Source organism: Heterostelium album, assembly GCF_000004825.1.
Source record: "Heterostelium album PN500 unplaced genomic scaffold PPL_scaffold14, whole genome shotgun sequence".
In the NCBI taxonomy this organism is placed as follows: Eukaryota; Evosea; class Eumycetozoa; order Acytosteliales; family Acytosteliaceae; genus Heterostelium; species Heterostelium album.
In genome coordinates this window covers 819,983-840,916 of record NW_008805076.1, presented here as the reverse complement: position 1 = coordinate 840,916, position 20,934 = coordinate 819,983, and the positions used below count along the sequence as shown (strand labels likewise).

At 29.5% G+C, this 20,934-nt stretch overlaps 7 protein-coding genes across 7 annotated transcripts; 2 read left to right on the top strand and 5 right to left on the bottom strand.

Annotated features, from left to right (window-relative positions):
• Nucleotides 1-45: 45 nt before the first annotated feature.
• Nucleotides 46-5,028, bottom strand: PPL_10666 (uncharacterized protein; the record flags this gene model as incomplete). Its single annotated transcript, XM_020581434.1, is given in 11 exon segments — nucleotides 46-305; nucleotides 461-686; nucleotides 756-1,885; nucleotides 1,921-1,958; nucleotides 2,037-2,227; nucleotides 2,566-2,631; nucleotides 2,706-2,944; nucleotides 3,019-3,247; nucleotides 3,317-4,425; nucleotides 4,622-4,732; nucleotides 4,752-5,028. 11 exon segments carry the CDS (start codon nucleotides 5,026-5,028, stop codon nucleotides 46-48), a joined length of 3,876 nt encoding a protein of 1,291 aa, XP_020428221.1.
• A 547-nt stretch (nucleotides 5,029-5,575) lies between these two features.
• Nucleotides 5,576-9,864, top strand: PPL_10665 (calcium-binding EGF-like domain-containing protein; the record flags this gene model as incomplete). The annotated part of the gene is made up of 11 exons (XM_020581433.1): nucleotides 5,576-5,635; nucleotides 6,167-6,185; nucleotides 6,291-6,414; nucleotides 6,486-6,752; nucleotides 6,883-6,948; nucleotides 7,014-7,097; nucleotides 7,166-7,228; nucleotides 7,308-7,451; nucleotides 7,533-7,607; nucleotides 7,681-8,024; nucleotides 8,087-9,864. 11 exons carry the CDS (start codon nucleotides 5,576-5,578, stop codon nucleotides 9,862-9,864), a joined length of 3,024 nt encoding a protein of 1,007 aa, XP_020428220.1.
• Nucleotides 9,865-10,323: 459 nt separating this feature from the next.
• On the top strand, nucleotides 10,324-13,237 carry PPL_10664 (small MutS related family protein; the record flags this gene model as incomplete). Its single annotated transcript, XM_020581432.1, has 2 exons — nucleotides 10,324-12,875; nucleotides 12,958-13,237. 2 exons carry the CDS (start codon nucleotides 10,324-10,326, stop codon nucleotides 13,235-13,237), a joined length of 2,832 nt encoding a protein of 943 aa, XP_020428219.1.
• Nucleotides 13,238-13,370: 133 nt separating this feature from the next.
• On the bottom strand, nucleotides 13,371-13,715 carry PPL_10663 (uncharacterized protein; the record flags this gene model as incomplete). The annotated part of the gene is made up of 1 exon (XM_020581431.1): nucleotides 13,371-13,715. The coding sequence occupies one exon, from the start codon at nucleotides 13,713-13,715 to the stop codon at nucleotides 13,371-13,373; it is 345 nt and encodes a 114-aa protein (XP_020428218.1).
• Nucleotides 13,716-14,769: 1,054 nt separating this feature from the next.
• Nucleotides 14,770-15,144, bottom strand: PPL_10662 (SANT/Myb-like DNA-binding domain-containing protein; the record flags this gene model as incomplete). The annotated part of the gene is made up of 1 exon (XM_020581430.1): nucleotides 14,770-15,144. The coding sequence occupies one exon, from the start codon at nucleotides 15,142-15,144 to the stop codon at nucleotides 14,770-14,772; it is 375 nt and encodes a 124-aa protein (XP_020428217.1).
• A 1,103-nt stretch (nucleotides 15,145-16,247) lies between these two features.
• PPL_10661 (uncharacterized protein) lies at nucleotides 16,248-17,132 on the bottom strand (the record flags this gene model as incomplete). Its single annotated transcript, XM_020581429.1, has 1 exon — nucleotides 16,248-17,132. One exon carries the CDS (start codon nucleotides 17,130-17,132, stop codon nucleotides 16,248-16,250), a length of 885 nt encoding a protein of 294 aa, XP_020428216.1.
• Nucleotides 17,133-18,202: 1,070 nt separating this feature from the next.
• On the bottom strand, nucleotides 18,203-20,923 carry PPL_10660 (uncharacterized protein; the record flags this gene model as incomplete). The annotated part of the gene is made up of 8 exons (XM_020581428.1): nucleotides 18,203-18,230; nucleotides 18,404-18,485; nucleotides 19,117-19,138; nucleotides 19,319-19,340; nucleotides 19,515-19,597; nucleotides 19,975-20,316; nucleotides 20,733-20,801; nucleotides 20,885-20,923. The coding sequence occupies 8 exons, from the start codon at nucleotides 20,921-20,923 to the stop codon at nucleotides 18,203-18,205; spliced, it is 687 nt and encodes a 228-aa protein (XP_020428215.1).
• Between the last annotated feature and the right edge of the window lie 11 nt (nucleotides 20,924-20,934).

Sequence of the window (20,934 nt, the reverse complement as noted above, 5' to 3'; positions counted from 1 at the left end):
AGTTGTAGCTATATTCTCTCTTGTGCTGCTTCTTTGGTACGAATATTATCTTTTAAGAAAAGAGAGAATTCCACCTTTAGAATTATTATTGTTAGTTTTCTTTTTTAGACCGTTGACATAAACAAGATCACCATGCTCATCGAGAATATAATGTTTAAATCTATCAACGATACTGACGAATGCAGCATCAACACCTTGTCCAGTCTTTGCTGATATCTCAAAGAAATCCAAACCCAATTCGTCAGCCAACTCTTTGCCTTGTTGGTATTGAATCACTCTCTTTGGATGATCACTCTTATTGCCAACTATAATTTTGATTGCCTCTTGATTAGAGATGTTAAAAAATGTGAGATAACTCGAGAATGTAATTACATCTTTAGTAGATTGGTTAAATTACAATTTAGTAAATTTGGTTAAATATCATTAATAAACACCTTCTCATTCTCATTCTCTTACTTACTTTTAAAAGATCGTTCATCGTTGACATCATATACAATTAGAAAAGCATCTGTACCCTTTAAGAATTGTACATCTCTATCTGTTGTAAAGTGGCAAGGGGTATCCCAAATTTGCAGGTTATAATTGATTGATTCATGCTCGATCGTTCTATAACTAAAGTCGACATACATTGTTTCAAGAATCTTTGGATCGTATCGATCATCTATGAATCTTTTCCATATTGCAGACTATTCAATTGATTATTAATATTAAGATATTGCAATAAGAATCTATTTTATATTTAGTTTAAAGTTTACCTTTCCAACGTTTGAATCACCAACAATTACCAATTTAAAACGATAATAGCAATTGCCATCGACTTCTCGCATATATCGCTTTGTAATCTCTATATCGTTGGTTTGAGCTTTCTTAGTAATATTTGAGGTTGTTTCTTGTGATTTCAATGATACAATTATTGATTGTTGTAGTAATTGGTTAAGTAAATTGATTTCACCTTCTTTAAACATTGTTGTCACCAAATAGTTATCATATCGTTTCGTTGCAATAACTTTCGATATAATGCTACTGCTTGAAATGTTGTTGTTGTTGTTTATCTTTGATTGAAATCTATTATTATGTAATTTGATTGACATCAGAATGACTGAATCTATGTTATCTATATTATCTTTATAATAGTTTATCATATTATTATTGTTATGTTGATTAAAGATCGTTTTATTATTACTATCTATAAATTCAATGATTGTTTGTGATATTTGAATGCTTTTAATGATTGACTCTATTGAATATCTTTCAGTAAGATCATCATTATTGCCAATATATTCTAAATTACTACTATCATTTTCATTATTTGGTTGTTGTTGTTGATTATAATGGTGTTGTTGATATAGATCTACAATGTTGGTAATCGATTTCAATTGATCAAGTTGTTGATTGATTTCCTCCTTTAATTCATCAATATTATTAATGATTGGTTTCTTTAGTTTATGTTCTTCAACAATTAGATATTTATGAAGTTGTTGAAAGTGATTGCTGATTTCATCGATGTTTTGTTCGAATGATTCGATTTGTTTTGATGAACTTTTAATCTTTAACCATAAATTATCGATATGTAATTGTATATAATTATCTTTATTATCAATATCTTTATTACTGGTCTTATTATTATTCTTAGTATTTAAAGATAAATTGGTTGAATTTAAATGTGATTTGATTTCATCGATATGATCACAATGGTGTTGTGAGTGTGATTTTGTATGATTATTGGCACATCGGTAGCAAAATAGATCATTGCACTTTAAACATATATATTCAAACACCTTTTTATGTTCTGAACATTCCAAATCAATTAAAGTTTGTTCTTTATTATTATTATTATTATTAAACATCTTATTTCTAATCTTTTTTTTAATCTTATTTTCAAAATCTAAAAAAAAAAAGAAAAAATATGATACCACATACCAATGTTTGTTTGTGGAAAAATTTTTGAATTTGGTGATCTTTATTAATAAATAGATAGATGGATATGGTTGGAAATCAATCAAACAATTTAGAGGACATGAGCGTATTTGAGGTACATGTTGGCTGGTTGAGTACCTTTGTTGATGTATCCGAAAGTGAAGGTTTGACCAGCACCCAATGTTGAGGCATACGATGGAAGTGTGAAATCAGCACCGACAACAGCAATGTTCCAGATGGAAGTGGCATCTCTAATGTTCAAAGTACCATCGGCAGCACCGATAACAACTTGATTGACTGATCTTGGACCCTCAATTTAATTTTAAATTATGTGTATGATATTACCCATTATCAATTGAAATTTAAAGATTTTACTTTTTAAAACTATTCAAATCTTTAATCCAAATAAAGTCAAGTTGTTAAATGTTTTATTTGGTAATCAAATTGTTTTATAACATTTCATTATCATTTTCTATAAAAGTATAGATATTTGCATACTGTATCAATACTTTTAATCAATCTTTTCCTTTTTTTTTTTTGATTTTTAATCATTTGATGGACCATGCAAGTTTGTTCCTCTTCATTTCACTATTGCTCTGACAGTATGATTACTCTGATGTCCTGTGCTACCAATTGTTGTAATCTTACAATGTATTTATTTATAAAGCTGTAGCTATATTCTCTCTTGTGTTGCTTTGGTACGAATACTCTTATCTTTTAAAAAAAGAGAGAATTCCACCTTTGGGATTATTATTGTTAGTTTTCTTCTTAAGACCGTTGACATAAACTAGATCACCATGCTCATCAAGAATACAATGTTTAAATCTATCAACGATACTGGTGAATGCAGCATCAACACCTTGTCCAGTCTTTGCTGATATCTCAAAGAAATCCAAACCCAATTCGTCAGCCAACTCTTTGCCTTGTTGGTATTGAATCACTCTCTTTGGATGATCACTCTTAGTGCCAACAATAATTTTGATTGCCTCTTGATTGATGCTAATACGTGTGAGCCATTCTCTTAAATCTTTAGTAGATTGGTTAAATTACAATTAGTAAATTTGGTTAAATATCATTAATAACACCTTCTCATTCTCTTACTGTTAAAAGATCGTTCATAGCTGACATCATATACAATTAGAAAAGCATTGGCACCCAGAAAGTAGGAATTTGTCACAGTTCTAAATGCAGACTGGCCAGCAATATCCCAAATTTGCAGTTTATATTTGAGTGATTCATGCTCGATCGTTCTAATTCCAAAGTCAACATTGATTGTCAGAAGAATCGATGGATCGTATCGATCATCTGTGAATCTTTTCAGGATTGAAGACTATTCAATTGATTATTAATATTAAGATATTGCAATAAGAATCTATTTTATATTTAGTTTAAAGTTTACCTTTCCAACGCTTGGATCACCAACAATTACCAATTTACAAAGATAAAAGCAATGGTCATCAAACAATTCTGGCATATATCGCTTTGTAATCTCTATATCGTTGGTATGAGCTTTCTTAGTAATATTTGAAGTTGTTTCTTGTGATTTCAATGATACAATTATTGATTGTTGTAGTAATTGGTTAAGTAAATTGATTTCACCTTCTTTAAACATTGTTGTCACCAAATAGTTATCATATCGTTTCGTTGCAATAACTTTCGATATAATGCTACTGCTTGAAATGTTGTTGTTGTTGTTTATCTTTGATTGAAATCTATTATTATGTAATTTGATTGACATCAGAATGACTGAATCTATGTTATCTATATTATCTTTATAATAGTTTATCATATTATTATTGTTATGTTGATTAAAGATCGTTTTATTATTACTATCTATAAATTCAATGATTGTTTGTGATATTTGAATGCTTTTAATGATTGACTCTATTGAATATCTTTCGGTAATATCATCATTATTGCCAATATCTTCTAAATTACTACTATCATTTTCATTATTTGGTTGTTGATTATAATGATGTTGATATAGATCTACAATGTTGATGATCGATTTCAATTGATCAAGTTGTTGATTGATTTCCTCCTTTAATTCATCAATATTATTAATGATTGGTTTCTTTAGTTTATGTTCTTCAACAATTAGATATTGATGAAGTTGTTGAAAGTGATTGCTGATTTCATCGATGTTTTGTTCAAATGATTCGATTTGTTTTGATGAGCTTTTAATCTTTAACCATAAATTATCGATACGTAATCGAATGTAATTATCTTGATTACTGGTATTATTATTATTCTTAGTATTAAAAGATAAATTGGTTGAATTTAAATGTGATTTGATTTCATCGATATGATCACAATGGTGTTGTGCGTGTGATTTTGTATGATTATTGGCACATCGGTAGCAAAATAGATTATTGCACTTTAAACATATATATTCAAACACCTTTTTATGTTCTGAACATTCCAAATCAATTAAAGTTTGTTCTTTATTATTATTATTATTATTAAACATCTTATTTCTAATCTTTTTTTTAATCTTATTTTCAAATTCTAAAAAAAAAAGAAAAAAATAGGTGGTATTTTTTTACAAATGTAATAAATGTTTATTTTAAAAAATTGTAAGGTGATCTTTATTAAAATTAATTTAATAATTTTAATAAATAGATAGATGGATATGGTTGGAAACTCAATCAAACAATTTAGAGGACATGAGCATACTTGAGGTACATGTTGGCTGGTTGATTACCTTTGTTGATGTATCCGAAAGTGAATGTTTGACCAGCACCCAATGTTGAGGCATACGATGGGAGTGTGAAATCAGCACCGACAACAGCAATGTTCCAGATGGAAGTTGCATCTCTTAATGTTCAAAGTACCATCGGCAGCACCGATAACAACTTGGTTGACTGATCTTGGACCGTTGTTTCTGATGGTGACTTCCACTTGAGTGTATGGTTTGCTTCCGTTGTCATCAGTCCATTGTTTGACAATCTTTTGTGTCAATGTAACACGATCACATCTAAAGATACATCCGTAATCATGTCCATCCAAAACACATGAGTAATATGGATTGCAGATGTTGGCACCACAGCTGTAGTGTGCACTGGTAAAGGCAACTGCCATCAAAACAAAAAGAGCAATTAAAACTTTCATTTTCTTTGTATTTCTGACTTTGTAATTTTATTAGTTTGTAGAATGTTATGAGTTTATCCAATATAAACCATTCCTATTTATACTTGTCTTTTCTCTTTACATATTCTCTAATCAATTTAACTCCATAATAATATAGTTTGTCCATTAATTTTGAGTTATAGATAAAAAATATTGTATAACCCACAATATATAAAATTTAAAATTTTTGTATTACAATCCCCATTATCAATTGATATTTAAAGATTTTACTTTTAAAACTATTAAATCTTTAATCCAAATAAAGTCAAGTTGTTAAATGTTTTATTTGGTAATCAAAATTATTTATAACATTTCATTATCATTTTCTATAAATTCTGTAGATATATGCATTGTAACGTATCTATTAAAATATTGATTTCTAATATATTATTTCTATTTCTAGGCTTTTTATTAAATAATTCATTATCTATCTGAAGGGTGTGATGTTTTGTTACTGTTTTTGTTACAATGAAGTCGTTTACATTTTGTTCAATAGCTATTATCTGATGGCTCAAATTTGGTTATTACAATGAAACCAGGTTATTTTAAATTTTTGTCCCTCATTCTACTATTAAAAATGAAGAACATTGTAAACTAAAAAAAAAACAAAAAAAATTTATAAAGCTGTTAAATTTAATTGAACACATTATATTCTCTTTGTCTAATTGAGATTATTTTAATCGTTTCTTTAAGTTCTGCAAAAGAAGTGTTTGAGGTTGTTTAATAATAGATTATGATTTAAAAACAGGCTGAACTCTTGATTCTGTTTTATTTTTTTTTAAACTTTTTTTTTTGTTCCAAATTAGGATAATTGAAACGAAGAAAAACCAAAATTTGGGGTTTGATGGTTTTTTTTTATTTTTTTTATTATTTTTGAAGACATTCCAGGCGGGGTGCAGTTCTTTAAAACTTTAAGGAATTATCAGATTTTTTGATCAGTTTTTTATTAATATCTTGATTCTTTTCGGTTTTCAAAGTACATTTTATTAATTTTTTTAAATTCCACCATCTTAATCTTGATAATTGGTTACAAAAAAAAAAGATCACATTATTTATTTTTTCGTAAACAGAAGGTCGATACTAAAATGAAAAATATCTTTTATTTATTACTTTTTTTAAGTTTTTTGAATCTTTATTTGGTAAATGGTATTTCCCAAGAAGAAAGTAAGTTTATATCCGAATAGTAATTTTTATAATTTAAAAAATAAAAATTGTTAATAATTTTTAAATTTTTTCATCTTTAGTTTCTTCTGTCAATTGGATTATTCAACAATACAAGATAAATTTCAACATTTTGAATTTGCAATGTGGTGCACTAACTGGAGGAATCACAATAAAATGTGATATTAGTAACTCTATCACAGAAATGTAGGTATTTGTTTATTGGAATAATAGTATTTACAAAAAATTAATTATTAATTCTATTTCATCAAACACAGTTATTTTGAAGATGATAATAGCCCGTTTGTTGACAATGGACAACCAAATAAGACTCTTGATACTTTTACTTTCCCAAAGATGACCAGATTCTCATTTAACAAAAAACAGATTTCCATCTATGATCCAACTTTAAGTTTAATCAATTTAATTAAACCGATTGGATTCCCGGCTTTAAATTATCTCGTCCATGTTGACCATGAAATGACCACTATTCCACCAGCTATAAGTCAGCTTCCTTTACTGACTTCTCTAACACTAAGTGCAAAGTCACTTACAGTGGTACCTAACTATATACTTCATCCCCCCTATTTTTTATCTAGTCTAAAGTAAGGAATAATAATATTTATAAGATTGATAAATCAATTTCTAATGAAAATTTTACTATTTTTCAAAAAGTCTTGCATTGAGTCCTTTGTTATCATTAGAATACAACCCAAATGCAGTTTCTAGAATTTCTTATTTGTAGGTAGTATATCTTTAAATATTAAAAAGAGATAATATTAATATAATATTAAAAATGTATTTAGGAATATCGGTTTAGGAATGAATGATACCTCTATCACTTTTGATTCAAGTATATTAATGCCAAATATTCAAACTCCTCTTGTTTTGTAATTATCATAGATTTTCCTTTTTTTTATATTTTATTTTTTTAACAATTCTTATTTAAACACTATAGGACTCTTACTTTGTTTAATAAGAATACTTTTATAAATATTGATACAACATATTTAAAATCACTGTAAGTTTAAAAAATAATACCAAGCAATATTTATTTAATAATTTAACAAATTTAAATAATTAATTAAAACCTTTTATAGTCAAGTATATAGTTACACAGAAAGTACTGTCACTCCTCCTGGTTTTACTTTAAGTGGTTCAAAGGCGGACGCTTTCTATTTATTAGATATTAATGGTCCGATATCATCTTTTTCACCTCAGAATCTTTCAATATATAGTTTGGGGTATGTTAAAATTAAATATATATAATATTAAATATTATTTGAGTTTTAACATTGCATAATGAAAACTTTATATAAATATAGTATATTTAGTTCTTCACGTAATAATGTATTTTCTGATTTCCCATACTCTGTCATTTCAAATAAGACAGCTTCAATGTAAATTATAAAAAAAAAAATATCAAACTATTCTTGATTTTTTCATTATTAACTTTTTAAATTATTATTATAGTGGATATTCTTATTCAAATCTTGCGACATTCCCAATCTTTACTGTACAAACCCCATTTACTAGATCTGCTTCATTATCATTGTTTGGTAATAATCTTAGTGGTACAGTTCCAGATTCTTATTATGATTCAATATTTAACTCAATCAATATTGGTGGCAACGTTGGTATAACTAACATCACAGATGAAGCATGTCATGCTACAGCTATATTAGCACAATCTACCTCTCTTCAAGATATTCCAGAATGTTTCAAATGCTATTTAAAAGCATATAATGTACCTGGTGCTTCTGATTTTAGAAGTACCCCTTTCTTTCAAACATTTAATCCTTCTACATATTCATGTAGTAAGTATTTCTATTCTATTCATAGCAAATTAGCAATATTAATTAAATCTTCTTCATTTTAGAATTAAATTATACCAAGCATTATGTAACTTATGATCCTAATAAGATTACAATTGTTGGAAGTAATTTGGGTTGGGCTTACCGAAATGACTATGACCCAAGACTTACATTATTGAAGATCAACGAGAAATTCTTGTTTAATATTACTGGTTTGCCGAATAAAGCAAATGTTGTACTCTCTATCGCCGCGAATGTATCGATTGATATCACTTGGGAAATTAGAAGTATCGTTATACTAGAGGCCAGCCTATACCAAACTCCAAGTGGTGTTTTCATTCAATCAACGCTCAATTTAACCTTTGGTTTCAATATGTATTTAGACTATTGGTTAGATGGGGCACAGTGTGTTTCAGTAGGATTGGCACTCTCTCCACCAACTTCGAATTTGGCAATTGGTCCACCAGATATTTATAAATACGATAGTTTATGTGATCCAGTCCAAGGTGGTCTAAAGAATATTACAATTAGTGATCCTTACAGCGCAGTCTCGGTAAATTCTAATTTAGTTTTGGAATTCCCTATTGTAACCGCAGCGTCTGGACTTACGGTAGATGGAGGTGTTGTCACTCTCTCTGGTAGTTTCTCAGGTACAAGCAATACTTCTACCATGATTGGAGGCAAACCTTGTTTAAAGACTGACGATGGCCCCTTCTTTATCACATGCTACATTGAAGGACCTTTTTCAGTCGGTTACCAATCTCTCAATGTCTCTGACCGTGGATTCTACTTTGTATCCAACTCGGTTGTGGTAATTCTTCCTCCACCTGAGGACACCATTGACTATTGTAAGAGAATCTATGAAAATTGTTCTGGGCATGGACAGTGTAGTGAAGAAGGAAAATGTGTATGTGACAAAGGAAGTGGTTACTATGGTGTCAAATGTAATCAACAAATTGCAACTGGTCCAAACATCAATGTCAACAATACAACGCCATCAGCTTCAATCAATTACAAAGGATTCAACTTTGATTTCTCGATTGTTGCAATTCAAGAGATTGATGATACCGAAGCTATTCTAAAGGAAATACCGATGACTAGCAATTGGACAATAGATCAAATCACCAATGTAGATGGTCTATCATCAGTATACTATGTGTTTGACACCAGAAATCAAGTCGCTAATCTTTCAATTGAATCGGTAGTTCTAATTACAAACACATCGACCTCTGTAGAAATTGGATTTGGAGGACAAGTAATTGACTTGGCACCCAATTCCATCAAGATTTCCGTCAATATTACTGGATGGGTCTATCAGACTTCGCTTTCACATCTTAGAGTTGTTTACAGGTCACCTTTAAGTTTAGATTCCTGTTCGAATGAACCGATTTCAATTACCAAGGATAAAGATGACATAACAGTTCAATTCCTCCGCGTTTTTAGCAACGATGTAGAGTTCTTCGGAAGATTCACCAATATTGCAGTTTCCAATGGAAGACCCACCTATTCTTCTGTTCAACTTATCAACCAAACTATATCACCGAACGCCAGTGAAAGTCATGTTCTACTTGGTATCAATATTCCAATGTGTAGAGAATGTTTGATTGACCCAGACTTTAGTGCTTTAGTCAACGTCGACAACCAAGAGAAAACATGTGGTGAAAAGTCATCGAATACATGGAAGATTATTGTTGGAGTTGTAGTTGGAGGTGTTGTTTTGATAGCAGCGTTAGCAACTGCAACTGTATTATTTATGAAAAAGAGAAAATTCAAAAAGGATGCCAAGCGAATGGAGGCAAAATTAAAGAGACACACATCAACCATACAAACTAATAAAGAATAATAACTATATCAAAGTTTTACATATTTAAGAATAATAATATTTTTACTGAGTTTTATTATTAATAAAATAAAAATAACAAACTTCATTATTTTTAATAAGCTCTCATTCTCTTTCTTGTTGATCTAGTACCTTCTCGCTATTATTAGTATCATTTATTAAAACTGAACACACACATACACAAACAACGATTAATATTCAGTTGAATTATTTTTTTTTTATTTTTTTTTTTTTAAAAAGATTAAGAACAAAAACTTGTTTGTATGAGTTAAGCAAATCTTTGTAGAGTCAAATTCCGTCTTACAAAAAGTTGTTCTCGTCCTTTTAAATTTATTTTTCTAAAAAACAAAAAAAGAGTAATAATTAAAAAAAATTGATAATTAAACCAATCAATAACTGAATCATAGTCAATTCATAGACAATAATAAGATAAGAGAATAAACATAGATTTAAAAAACAACAATGAGTAATAATAGTCCTTATTTAGGTGGTAAACCACCTAAATTGCCGGATCAATCACATTATATGTATCCTATATCGAGAGACTACTTTCCTGATATGTCAATCGATGAATCATCTTTTGAAAAGTTCTATCAAAGAAATTCACCAAAGTCGATGATGTCTTCACCTACAACAACTACAACAACAACCACCACCAATACTACTGTTAAAAACAATATGTACATTCAACCGCAACCGCAACCGCAACAACAGCAACAGTATCAATATCAACGTCAATATCCATCACAGCAACACCAACAACAACAACAGATGAGCAATAATCAATACCCATCACAGAAGCAACAACAACAACAACAACAGAATAGCAATAATCCATATTCATCAAATAAACAACAGCAACAACAACAACAAAAAGAACAACAGCAACAACAGATACAAACACCAGAACCAGAAGTAATACAAATCGATAAGAACTCAATGGATTTCTTGGTAACATTGTTACCGGACATTGAATTTGATACTTTGGAGTGTATGTTGATCGAATTCAAAGGAGATGTGTCAAAGGTTGTACAGACAATGTTAGAGTTTCATTATGACGATAGTAACAATGGTGATGATAGTGGTGCCTTCCCTGACTATCCATCTGATATGTCTAAATTAGAGAAACTGTCAATCTCTGATGATGATTATTCATCAACTACAACAACAACAACAACCAGCACATCCAATAATAACCATATCAATGGTAATAACAAGAATTACAACAAAGATTACAATAAAAATTATAATAAGAACTATAATAATAATAACAATAATAATAATAATAATAATAACAACAATAATAATAATAGTAATAGTAATAATAATAATAATAATAATACTGTATTATCAGCATCAGCAAAGAAGAGATTAAAAAAGAAAGAAAAAGAAAAACAAAAAGCATTGGAACAACAACTGCAGATGCAACAATTGTATGGAGTACCGGATGCATATCAAATTGGAGCGGCAGAGGGTAGTAGTTATGATTATGGTACTCCAGTAGCTGAAGTTCCCGAAGTAGTTGAAGAACCCACAGTAGATCAGCAGCCAGTATCGACAAGTGAATCAAACTATCCAGAGATGATACGTCAACTTCAAGAGCTTTTCGTTGATTTCTCACGACTTGACATTGCCTTGGTATTGGAGATGAACGGTTTCGATATCGAGAAAGCATCCAATGCATTGCTAGATGAAAGTATTGTCATTGTATTAAGTGAACATAAACAACAGATGCAGTTAAAGAAAGAACAAGATTTGATTGCTCAACAACAGAAACAACAACAGCTGCAACAACAACAACAACAACAGCAACAGCAACAGCAACAACAACAATTAAAGCAACAACAACAACAACAACCAAAGAAAGAAGTACCAAAACAACAACAACCAAATAATAATAAGGTTAAAACACCTGTACCATTAATCAATCAGAAGAACAAACAACAACAGCAACAACAACAATCTAGACCAACTGAAAGTCTTGATGATATTATCAAAGAGCAAAAGGCAAAGAGTGCAAATGAAGTTAGTTCACCATATAAATATGTACATACAACAACCACTAAAGGTAATAAGACAAAACAACAATTGCTACAACAAGAGCTTGAGGAAAAGAATGCATTGGTAGATGAGGATTTCGGTGATGTTCATGCAGATGATATATTGGAGATGGCCAAGATGAAGAAGAAATCAAAGGCTGACGACAAGAAGTTAAATATTCTCTTGAAGGAATTCTCATTGTTGGAGCCAGAGCTTATTCGGTCTATCTACGCTCAAACCAACAATAACTTCCAGTCATCATGGCGTTCTCTCAGTGAAATGAGCAAACAAGAGTTGGGTGGTGCTCAAGTCAAGAACTTGGCAACAAAGATCAAGCAGCAACAACAGCAACAACAACAAACCGATGTATTAAAGAAAATCAACCATACAAATAATACCAACAATACAAACAACAATACCAACAACAATATTAATAATATTAATAATAACAATATTAACAATAACGGTAATTTTTCACCATTGCCTTTGGACCAGATTCAACAACAACAGATGCAACAACAACAGATGCAGTATCAACAACAGATGCAACAGATGCAATATTTGAATTATAACCAACATATGCAATATCAACAGCAGATGCAATATCAACAACAGATGCAACAGTTACAAGATAGAGTCAATATTATTCCAACCGGTCCAAACAAGGTTGAGATCTATGCAGGTGAAAAGAATGAGGCTGATGCTAAGTTCCAAAGAGTGCAGCCAACTTCTCCGATCAACAAATCCAAGCAGAAGAATAAAAATACCGATATGAACAGGAAGGATTATCAACAATACCGTGCAGAGGCAAATCGTTATGCTGCTCTAAGAAATACATTCTTCCAACAAGCTGCCGCGGCATACATGGCTGGAAAGGCAGCAGAAGCCAGAGGTTTATCTGAACAAGGTAGATACTACGACCGTTTAGTAAAGGAATGTAATGCAAATGCATCCAATCAAATTTTCTTATCATGGTAAGTTATTATTATAATGAATTATAATAGTAGTTTTATATTTATTAATCAACTATTTTTATTTACAAATTATTTTATTTAGTAATTCACGTATTGGAGATTCATTAAAGATCGATTTACATGGTTTGCATGTCACAGAGGCTTTGGAGATGGTCAGTCAGATTTTGGATGTTCACACCAATGGCGAGTATCAAGGAAATGAAGAGAGACCAAAAACCATTGAGTTTATATGCGGACTTGGAAATCACAGTCAAGGTGGTGTCGCCAAAATTAAACCTGCTTTAATTTCATTGTTGAAAGAATGTAAACTTACTTTCCAAGATCAAGGTGGTCTATTAGTGGTTCATCTTAGAAATAGATAAAAAATAATGATCAATAACAAGAAGAAAAGAGAGTAAATAGTTAATTGTGATTTGTGTATTTTCAAAACAAAACAGAAACTTAAATAAAAATGGAAAAATGTACCAAATATTTTAATATTTATAATGGTTTTATTTAACATCTATCAGATACTCTGTTGGATAATACTGCACCTCTCTCTCTAGTGTAGTCTAATTTCAAACCACGAATATGGTATTTTTCATTTTCGTTGGAGTGTAGACAGCATTCGATATTTGCAATGTAGGAACCTACATGACCGGAATGGTCATTTGGTAAATCGACTGTACCATCGCGCTTGTACCATATGAATTTGGATCCTCTAAATTGTGATCGACTAAAAAAACAACAAGCGTTCTTTGGACAATTATCTTCTTCTGCATAACCTTTGGCAGAGCCAAAGAAAAATAGGATGGAAATTAAAACCAAAGTAAAGATTGAGATATGTATTGAAATTTTCATTGTTATAAATAAATAATAATAGAAACCTTGTATTATTTTAATGATTTTATTCTAAATAGAATGTCCTTAGATATGAAATGACTCTTATTTATTTTATTTCTCTATTTGCTCATGTTAAACTAGCAAAACATTGTATTGATTTCAATTGTTTTCCACGTGATATGTCCTTTCCAAATCAAGAAGATAGTCCATTATAAAAATGACAATGTTTTAATTTCCATCAATTTACCATTATTTATTACGAATAGAATTAATTAGTTTATGATATCATTTTATAATTAATAATGGTATTGATGTTTTGTATGTTGTCACTAATATAATAATATATAAAAATAACAATTGTTATTATTTATTAATTATTTTTTGTTCAAGTGAGCAGTGGATTGAAAACTGGATAAAGGAACAATTCGATTACAATTACAATTGAGAGGTGAATAATGGGTTAATCTATTGTAAAAGATATGTTACAGATAAAGATACAACGAAATATAAATGTCATACTGATAAAGAGTGTTTGATATTTTATTTTATTACTATCACTTTATGGGGGGTAACAAATCGGTTGAAAAACCTGACAAAAAAATTTTTAATTAAAAAAGAATTTAAATGTTAAAAATATTTATTTTTGATTGAACGAAAAAAAATGATTATCTATCTGTAGATGTGTAGCAACCACATTTGATGGGTTAAGATTGAAATATTATCGACAAGATCTGTTAAAAATTTGGCGTAGGTCTCATTAATATTGGTGATTCAAGATATCTCATAAATTTGTTATTTTCCAAATTGAATCTGTGACAAAAAATATACTAATTTATTTATGATTCTTCCAAATTTAGTACAAAATCTGTAAATTAAAGATTTTATTGTTTTAGATTGATATAAAGTCTAAATTAATTAAAAAGAAAAAGATCTATGCTTTAAATAGATAATAATTGAAATTAACACATAAAAAACAATTATACTCTTTGTTTATTAAATAAAATAAATTGAGAAAAAATTAAAATAAATACTATATGATATTATTATTGTTATTAAAAGAAATACTATATATTTATAAAGCTGCTTGTTTTAATTTGCTATCCAATTTCAGTCGGCTGAATTTGGCTCTGACGGCTGGTACAGTTCTATTAAGGGACTTTGCTATTTTTTCCCATTGATTTCTTCTCTCCATTGGATCTAGACTGTAGAAGTCACACTCTATGACCATTCTGATGAGAATTTCCACTTGAACTGGGGACCAGTTATATAAAAAGTTTGGTTTTATTTGGACTTTTGATGGGGTTTGGTTTTTTACTAACATCTCCTTGGCTACTAGAGATTCACTATTGACTTTGGACTTTTCCATAATAAATATATCGTTATCGGTTTTCGATATGTTATACATATTAGGTATACTTATTGGATTTAGAATATATGATAAATTCATTTTATTAAAGGGGAAAAATTCGTATTATATATTTATATTATATTATAATGGATATATGGTTGTAATTGTAATTATATAAAGTAATAATATAAAGTAATGATATATGGTAATGATATAAAGTAATAATAAAATTCGTATAAAAAATATGTATAATTCTGTTGAATAAAAATAAAAATAAAAAGATAAAGTTTTGTTTGTATAAATATATATAATTTTATAAGTATAAAGATGTTTTTTTAAATATGAGTTGTTTAATCATTATAACTTGATCAAAAGATGATTTTAAATGAAGTTTAAATAGTGAACCTAAGAGTTGAGTTCCAGTTTAAAAATAGTTAAAATTAATTTCTTTTTGGTATTAAAAAGACATTGATATCACTTTGCTAATTTCATTGTTCTTATTTAAAAAAGTGGTAATATATCTTTAGTTATCACAGGGAGATAATTTATTGCCTAATAAGTACCAACTTAAAAATGGAGCTCCTTTAGAGAGTTGAGTTTTTTTGATTGAAACAAGCTTCCCAATTACAAGTGTGGTGGGGTAAAAACAAGCCAATTATATCAACCCACAACTTCATCATAAATCCACTTTACACTTTTTTTTTATTTTTCATAACCACACAACCTTTAATCTTTTAAATTGAGAGCAACAAACACAAGTGTGTGGTTTAAACACAGCCCATATTAACCCATTCTATTTTTGCATCCTGATTATATTGATCGAATTTTAGATTGTTAAAAGCCCACCGGAGGTGATGAACTTCATTAAAACAAGTGTCCTTTCAATTTGCGTCGGGTCCCTCACTTTAGTCTTTGGGGAATTATTTCAATTAATAACATGACGTTCAATATGATAAACAAATGTCATCTCGTCGAGTGTTGCGATTTGAGAAACAACTTTAAATCGTTGATTATTATTGTTAAATTTTTTTATTGTTACACTCACCATTTTTTTTGTTCAACAACAAAAAATAAACTAAACACATTTAAAAACATTGTATGTACAATAATTTTTTTATTTTAATTTTAAAATATTAATATAATTAAAAAATATTATATTAATTGATACAATATAAAAAAAATTTATATTATTTATATGATTATTATTTGAATATCTTTTTCAATTTTTTCATAAACGATTGTTTCTCCTCGATTGCCAAAAGTACTTCTTCAACTTTTAGTAGGACCGGGTCATTTAGGTTCTCTTCATTTCGAGAGTCATTAACGTATTGCTTTAAATTGTAGGTTGATTTGTTTCTATATTGTGGTGAAATTTTAAATCGTTGTGTTCTGTCGGGGTTGTTTGGTGTTACTGAAATTCGGTTAAAGTAGTCGGTCAAGTCTTTGTCTTTGCCGTCGGTTTCGCAGCATGCCTCTTCTTCGAGTGAGGACAGCGACGACGATGAAGTTGGTTTTGAAATGGATGAGTTTACCAATTCTTGCAGTGATTTCACAATGCTCAACTTCAAGTCTCTTTGCTTGTCAGTGAGCTTCTTACACTTGATACCTATTTTCTCTGGGGTAACGATTGCAGGTGATATCGATCGAAGGAATATGAAACTGGCAACTGCAATATTCCAGTGGTTCGGGAACTTGATTGAAACTATACGGCGCAATGAATTGGAGATGCTCATTATTATTTCGGGACATTGGCCGATGCTCTGTGTCACTTGTTTTATGGTTTTCAAGGCAACTTCACGTGGAACAATGTTGTCTGTATTCGATTTCTCTACCATCAAAACGATGGGCAAAACAAACTTGGAGATATATGTTCGACAAGCGTCATTGCTGAGAAACTGTGACATTAAATCGGTTGACGGTGAATTTAGTCTGAATAAAGTGGACCAACTTTTACATTGGTCAACCTCTCTTAATATGAAATATTCTAATAGTTGGAAATTATTCATTTCTGGAGAAAAAATCGATAGCGATGATGATGATAAATTAGATGTTAAAGCTGGAACTGTTGACAAGTTATGATTTAACATTTTTTTTGAATTGTAATATATATATAAATTGATATAATATAAAAAAAGTAAATACCGAAATTTAATTATATATATATTTAAAGATTGGAATTTAATACTCTTTAAAAGTATTAAATATTGATCTATGTTATATTTTAGGAAATAAACAATTGTATAATGATAAATTGTTGAAGAAGTTGAAAGTAGTAGTATCAACCAACGACTATTTAGAATAAAAATTAAAACAATTATCAAGTGGAGTGATTTATTTTGGAATTTATAACTTGTATTATCTCTTAAAATTATAATAATAATAAAAAAACAACAATTGAAAAAGTAATATTAAAACTTGTTGCTATTGGTGAATGTAGTGGGTGTAAGATTAGATTTTCAAAGGAAGGAGGTGGAGTGAATCATAAATGTAGCCACAAGCGTTGGTTCCAGTTGTTGTTGAGATACTAATACTGAACAGGTGAGCTGAGCTGGAAAGTGGTGGAAATGATTGATTATTTTAAATTAATTATTGATTGAAAGTTAATTTAAAAGTAAATGTTATAATATATAGGTGATGTGGGTGTGTGTTTGGTGCTGTAACAACAACAGTCTGGTCAAAGTTTAAGATGTGTATGCGATTCTAAACTATTGAATAGTTTTTATTATTAAAATTGTTTGTTTGTTTGGTTTGTTTGGTTGTTTTTTTTTTTTTTTTGAAATAAAAAGGTTGATTGATTATTACTAAATCAATCAATCAAAATAAAATATAACTTGTTTAAAAAACACTAATCTCTCTTCCTAAACAAAACAAATAATTAAAATAAATTGTCAAATGGAAATGAAAATGATATTAATAAATCATCACTTATTCCAACAAGTGTGCACATTCTCACTCCACTCCACACACTCTCTACCAAACAAATGATATGTAACAAGGTGTAGTATCAATTTGATCTATAACATCAGAAGTGGGTGTGTACATTATCATCAAAATATATTTAAATCTAATGAACTCAACCCATATGGTGGTTTCACTTACTCTTTGTCATGACATAAAGGAAAGAATATTATTGATAAATGGTGGGAACTGCTCTTGATTAGAAGGTTTGTACTTTAATCAATGCTCTGTAAGTAAAGTAACTACGACGAGAAATATAAGTTGCCTACTCAACAGAAGTTGACAACAGTAGCTTACTTTTGAGAACGAAACCACCACACGTGGTTTATATGTCTGCTTTTATATATACATATAGATATTGAGGTCGGATCATATTGAAAGTAAAACAAGGCAAACATACACCCATTTATGATGTTGATAACGCTGATTATGTTGATGATGATGCTGTTGTTGTTGTTGCTGATGATGTTGATGACCAACAACTAAATATTTTATAAATATATATATTTTTTTTTCTTGACAAAGGTGGTCAAAGGTAGGTAGATTAACAGCAAAAGATGATTGATTTTTTTGTTAATGGTGTTTGTTTGTTATGTTTGTACAATAAATATTAAATATAGTGGTGGTAAGTGTGTTGTTCACACCTTGATCAAGTGTGATTGTGATTGTGATTGTGATTGTGTGAACCATATAATATATCATAACCCAAACGCATCTTTTATTATTGCTTGTATACTGTAATATCTTTGACTTATATAATGTTGGTGTGGGTATAATACTTTATACCTTTTCACATTACATCTTTTACTGTGTGTGTTTACACACTACTTTGTGTTATTGCTATCACTTGATGATTTAAAAATTAGACAAATTAATCGACACCACACACACACACAAAAAAATTATCCATATTGTTTTTTTTTAATGCTGATGTCGAACATGTTTTTTTGATATTCCACCTTTTACATCATCATGTGTATTTAATAATTATATTGCCCGTTCACTTTCACAATAAAAATAGTAGTCACTAACTATTAAATAACACACTCACACTAAATTGGTTACTTTGATAATATAAAATTTTTAAAGCACAAACCTGTCAATTATAGCTACCTTCATTTTCATTGATATATGTCTGGTAGATGAAATAAATAATATAAAAATAGATTATTTATTTTTATTATTTACTAAATAAATGTAATATATTATGGTTGTAGGATTTTTTGGTTGGTTGTCGTGTCTTTGTTTTATAATGATTTATTTATACACATAGTGAACATCTTATGGATCGAGTATTGTGCTATCTAATAATTACTTCACTCCACCAATAAAATACCCTGATAATAATAGAAATGATGTATATAGTATGTGGTTGATCTATTTATCGAAAATCATATATATATTATCCAATGATTGCTTTTTCTCAAGACACTTTATCATTGACAGCCCAACCATCATATGATTCATTCGATTTCGATACATAGACATAAAACTAATTGTAGAGTACTTACATCAATATAGCTTTACTGTTATAGAGTAACTTACTATAAAGTAATCTGTCATCACATGATACATCATTCCCATTGCTCTTACACTTTATTAATATCATATTTATCTAAATTAATAGCTTAATTAATTGAGAGTGGAGCTAAAAATAACAACTTTGTTTCTACAATAAACCTTTGTTAATCAATTGCTAGAAGTTTTGACCTGCAAAGATAGTGTGATTTGTTAATGTAGAGTTTATAGTGATATGAAGTCTGAGAGTAATAAATTAATAAAAATAGCTCTTCTGTCAGATTGCTCTTTTGATGATTAAGAAATCTTTTTTAATCATTTATTTAATGTACATTAGATTAAATTCTATTTAATTTATCATGGGTTGTATGAATAAATAGAAAAATCCCAGGTAGTTGTAATAGATTTAAATGGTAGATTGGATTTCCTTTAATGCTATAGGATACTATATGCTTTATCCATTTTTGATCTAAGGGAATATTGGTAATTTGATGCATTAATTGAATATACTATACTTTGATGTTTTGCAGGTGGCAATGTGGTGAGTCGATTGTTTGAAATGTTAAGGTAGCATACATCAAGGAATTTCATTGGTGGTAAATCAGTAAACTCATTGATATTAAGATAAAGATGTTGTATCTTTCTCATTAGTATTTCAACTGGAAGATTGGCAGTCTGAATACCATTGTGCAACAGAGAGAGTGTATGAAGGCCAGCGGTCACTTTGATTTGTTCCGTAAAGAGAATATCTCGCCATTTTCGATGTAATGGATGATAAGTCACTTGATAATGCATCTTTGTATAGTGAAAGTTTGTGAAATCCATGGGGAATAGAGTGATACGATTGTAATCTAGAACAGAAAACGAAGTCCTCATCTCGGTAATTTCTCTGGGAGTGTTGTTAGCTGATTACGACTGAGATCAAGGAAATAAATGTTAGAGAGTTTGTAGAATTTTCTTGGTATCTATTTCAATTGATTATTTGATAGATCAAGTGCATGTAGATGACTGGTGAACTCCAAAAACTCCTTAGGAACTCTGTAAAGAGATTGTTGCTTAAATCAATCTCTGTGACCGAAGATTTGAATTGTCCTATTCCAATTGGCAATGAAGAGAGATCGAGGCCAGATAACTCTAGATTAAAATGAGAGTTTGATAGTTTCCAGCTATCGAGTATTCGAGCTGCAGCTATTAAGTGAGTCGAGTGATACTGTGGTGATACTGTAGCAGCTCCTTTTATCCAATTCTCTAGATTTATAACAAATTTCTCTAACTGAATGCTTGAAGAAAAAAAACTTGCTTTCGACTTTCTTGCACCAGAAAGTGAATTCTCCTAGTTTACTTTAGGATCTATTTGAATTACTGCTTGCATTTGTTGATATTTTGGTTGTAATGTTGCCATATATTTATTTA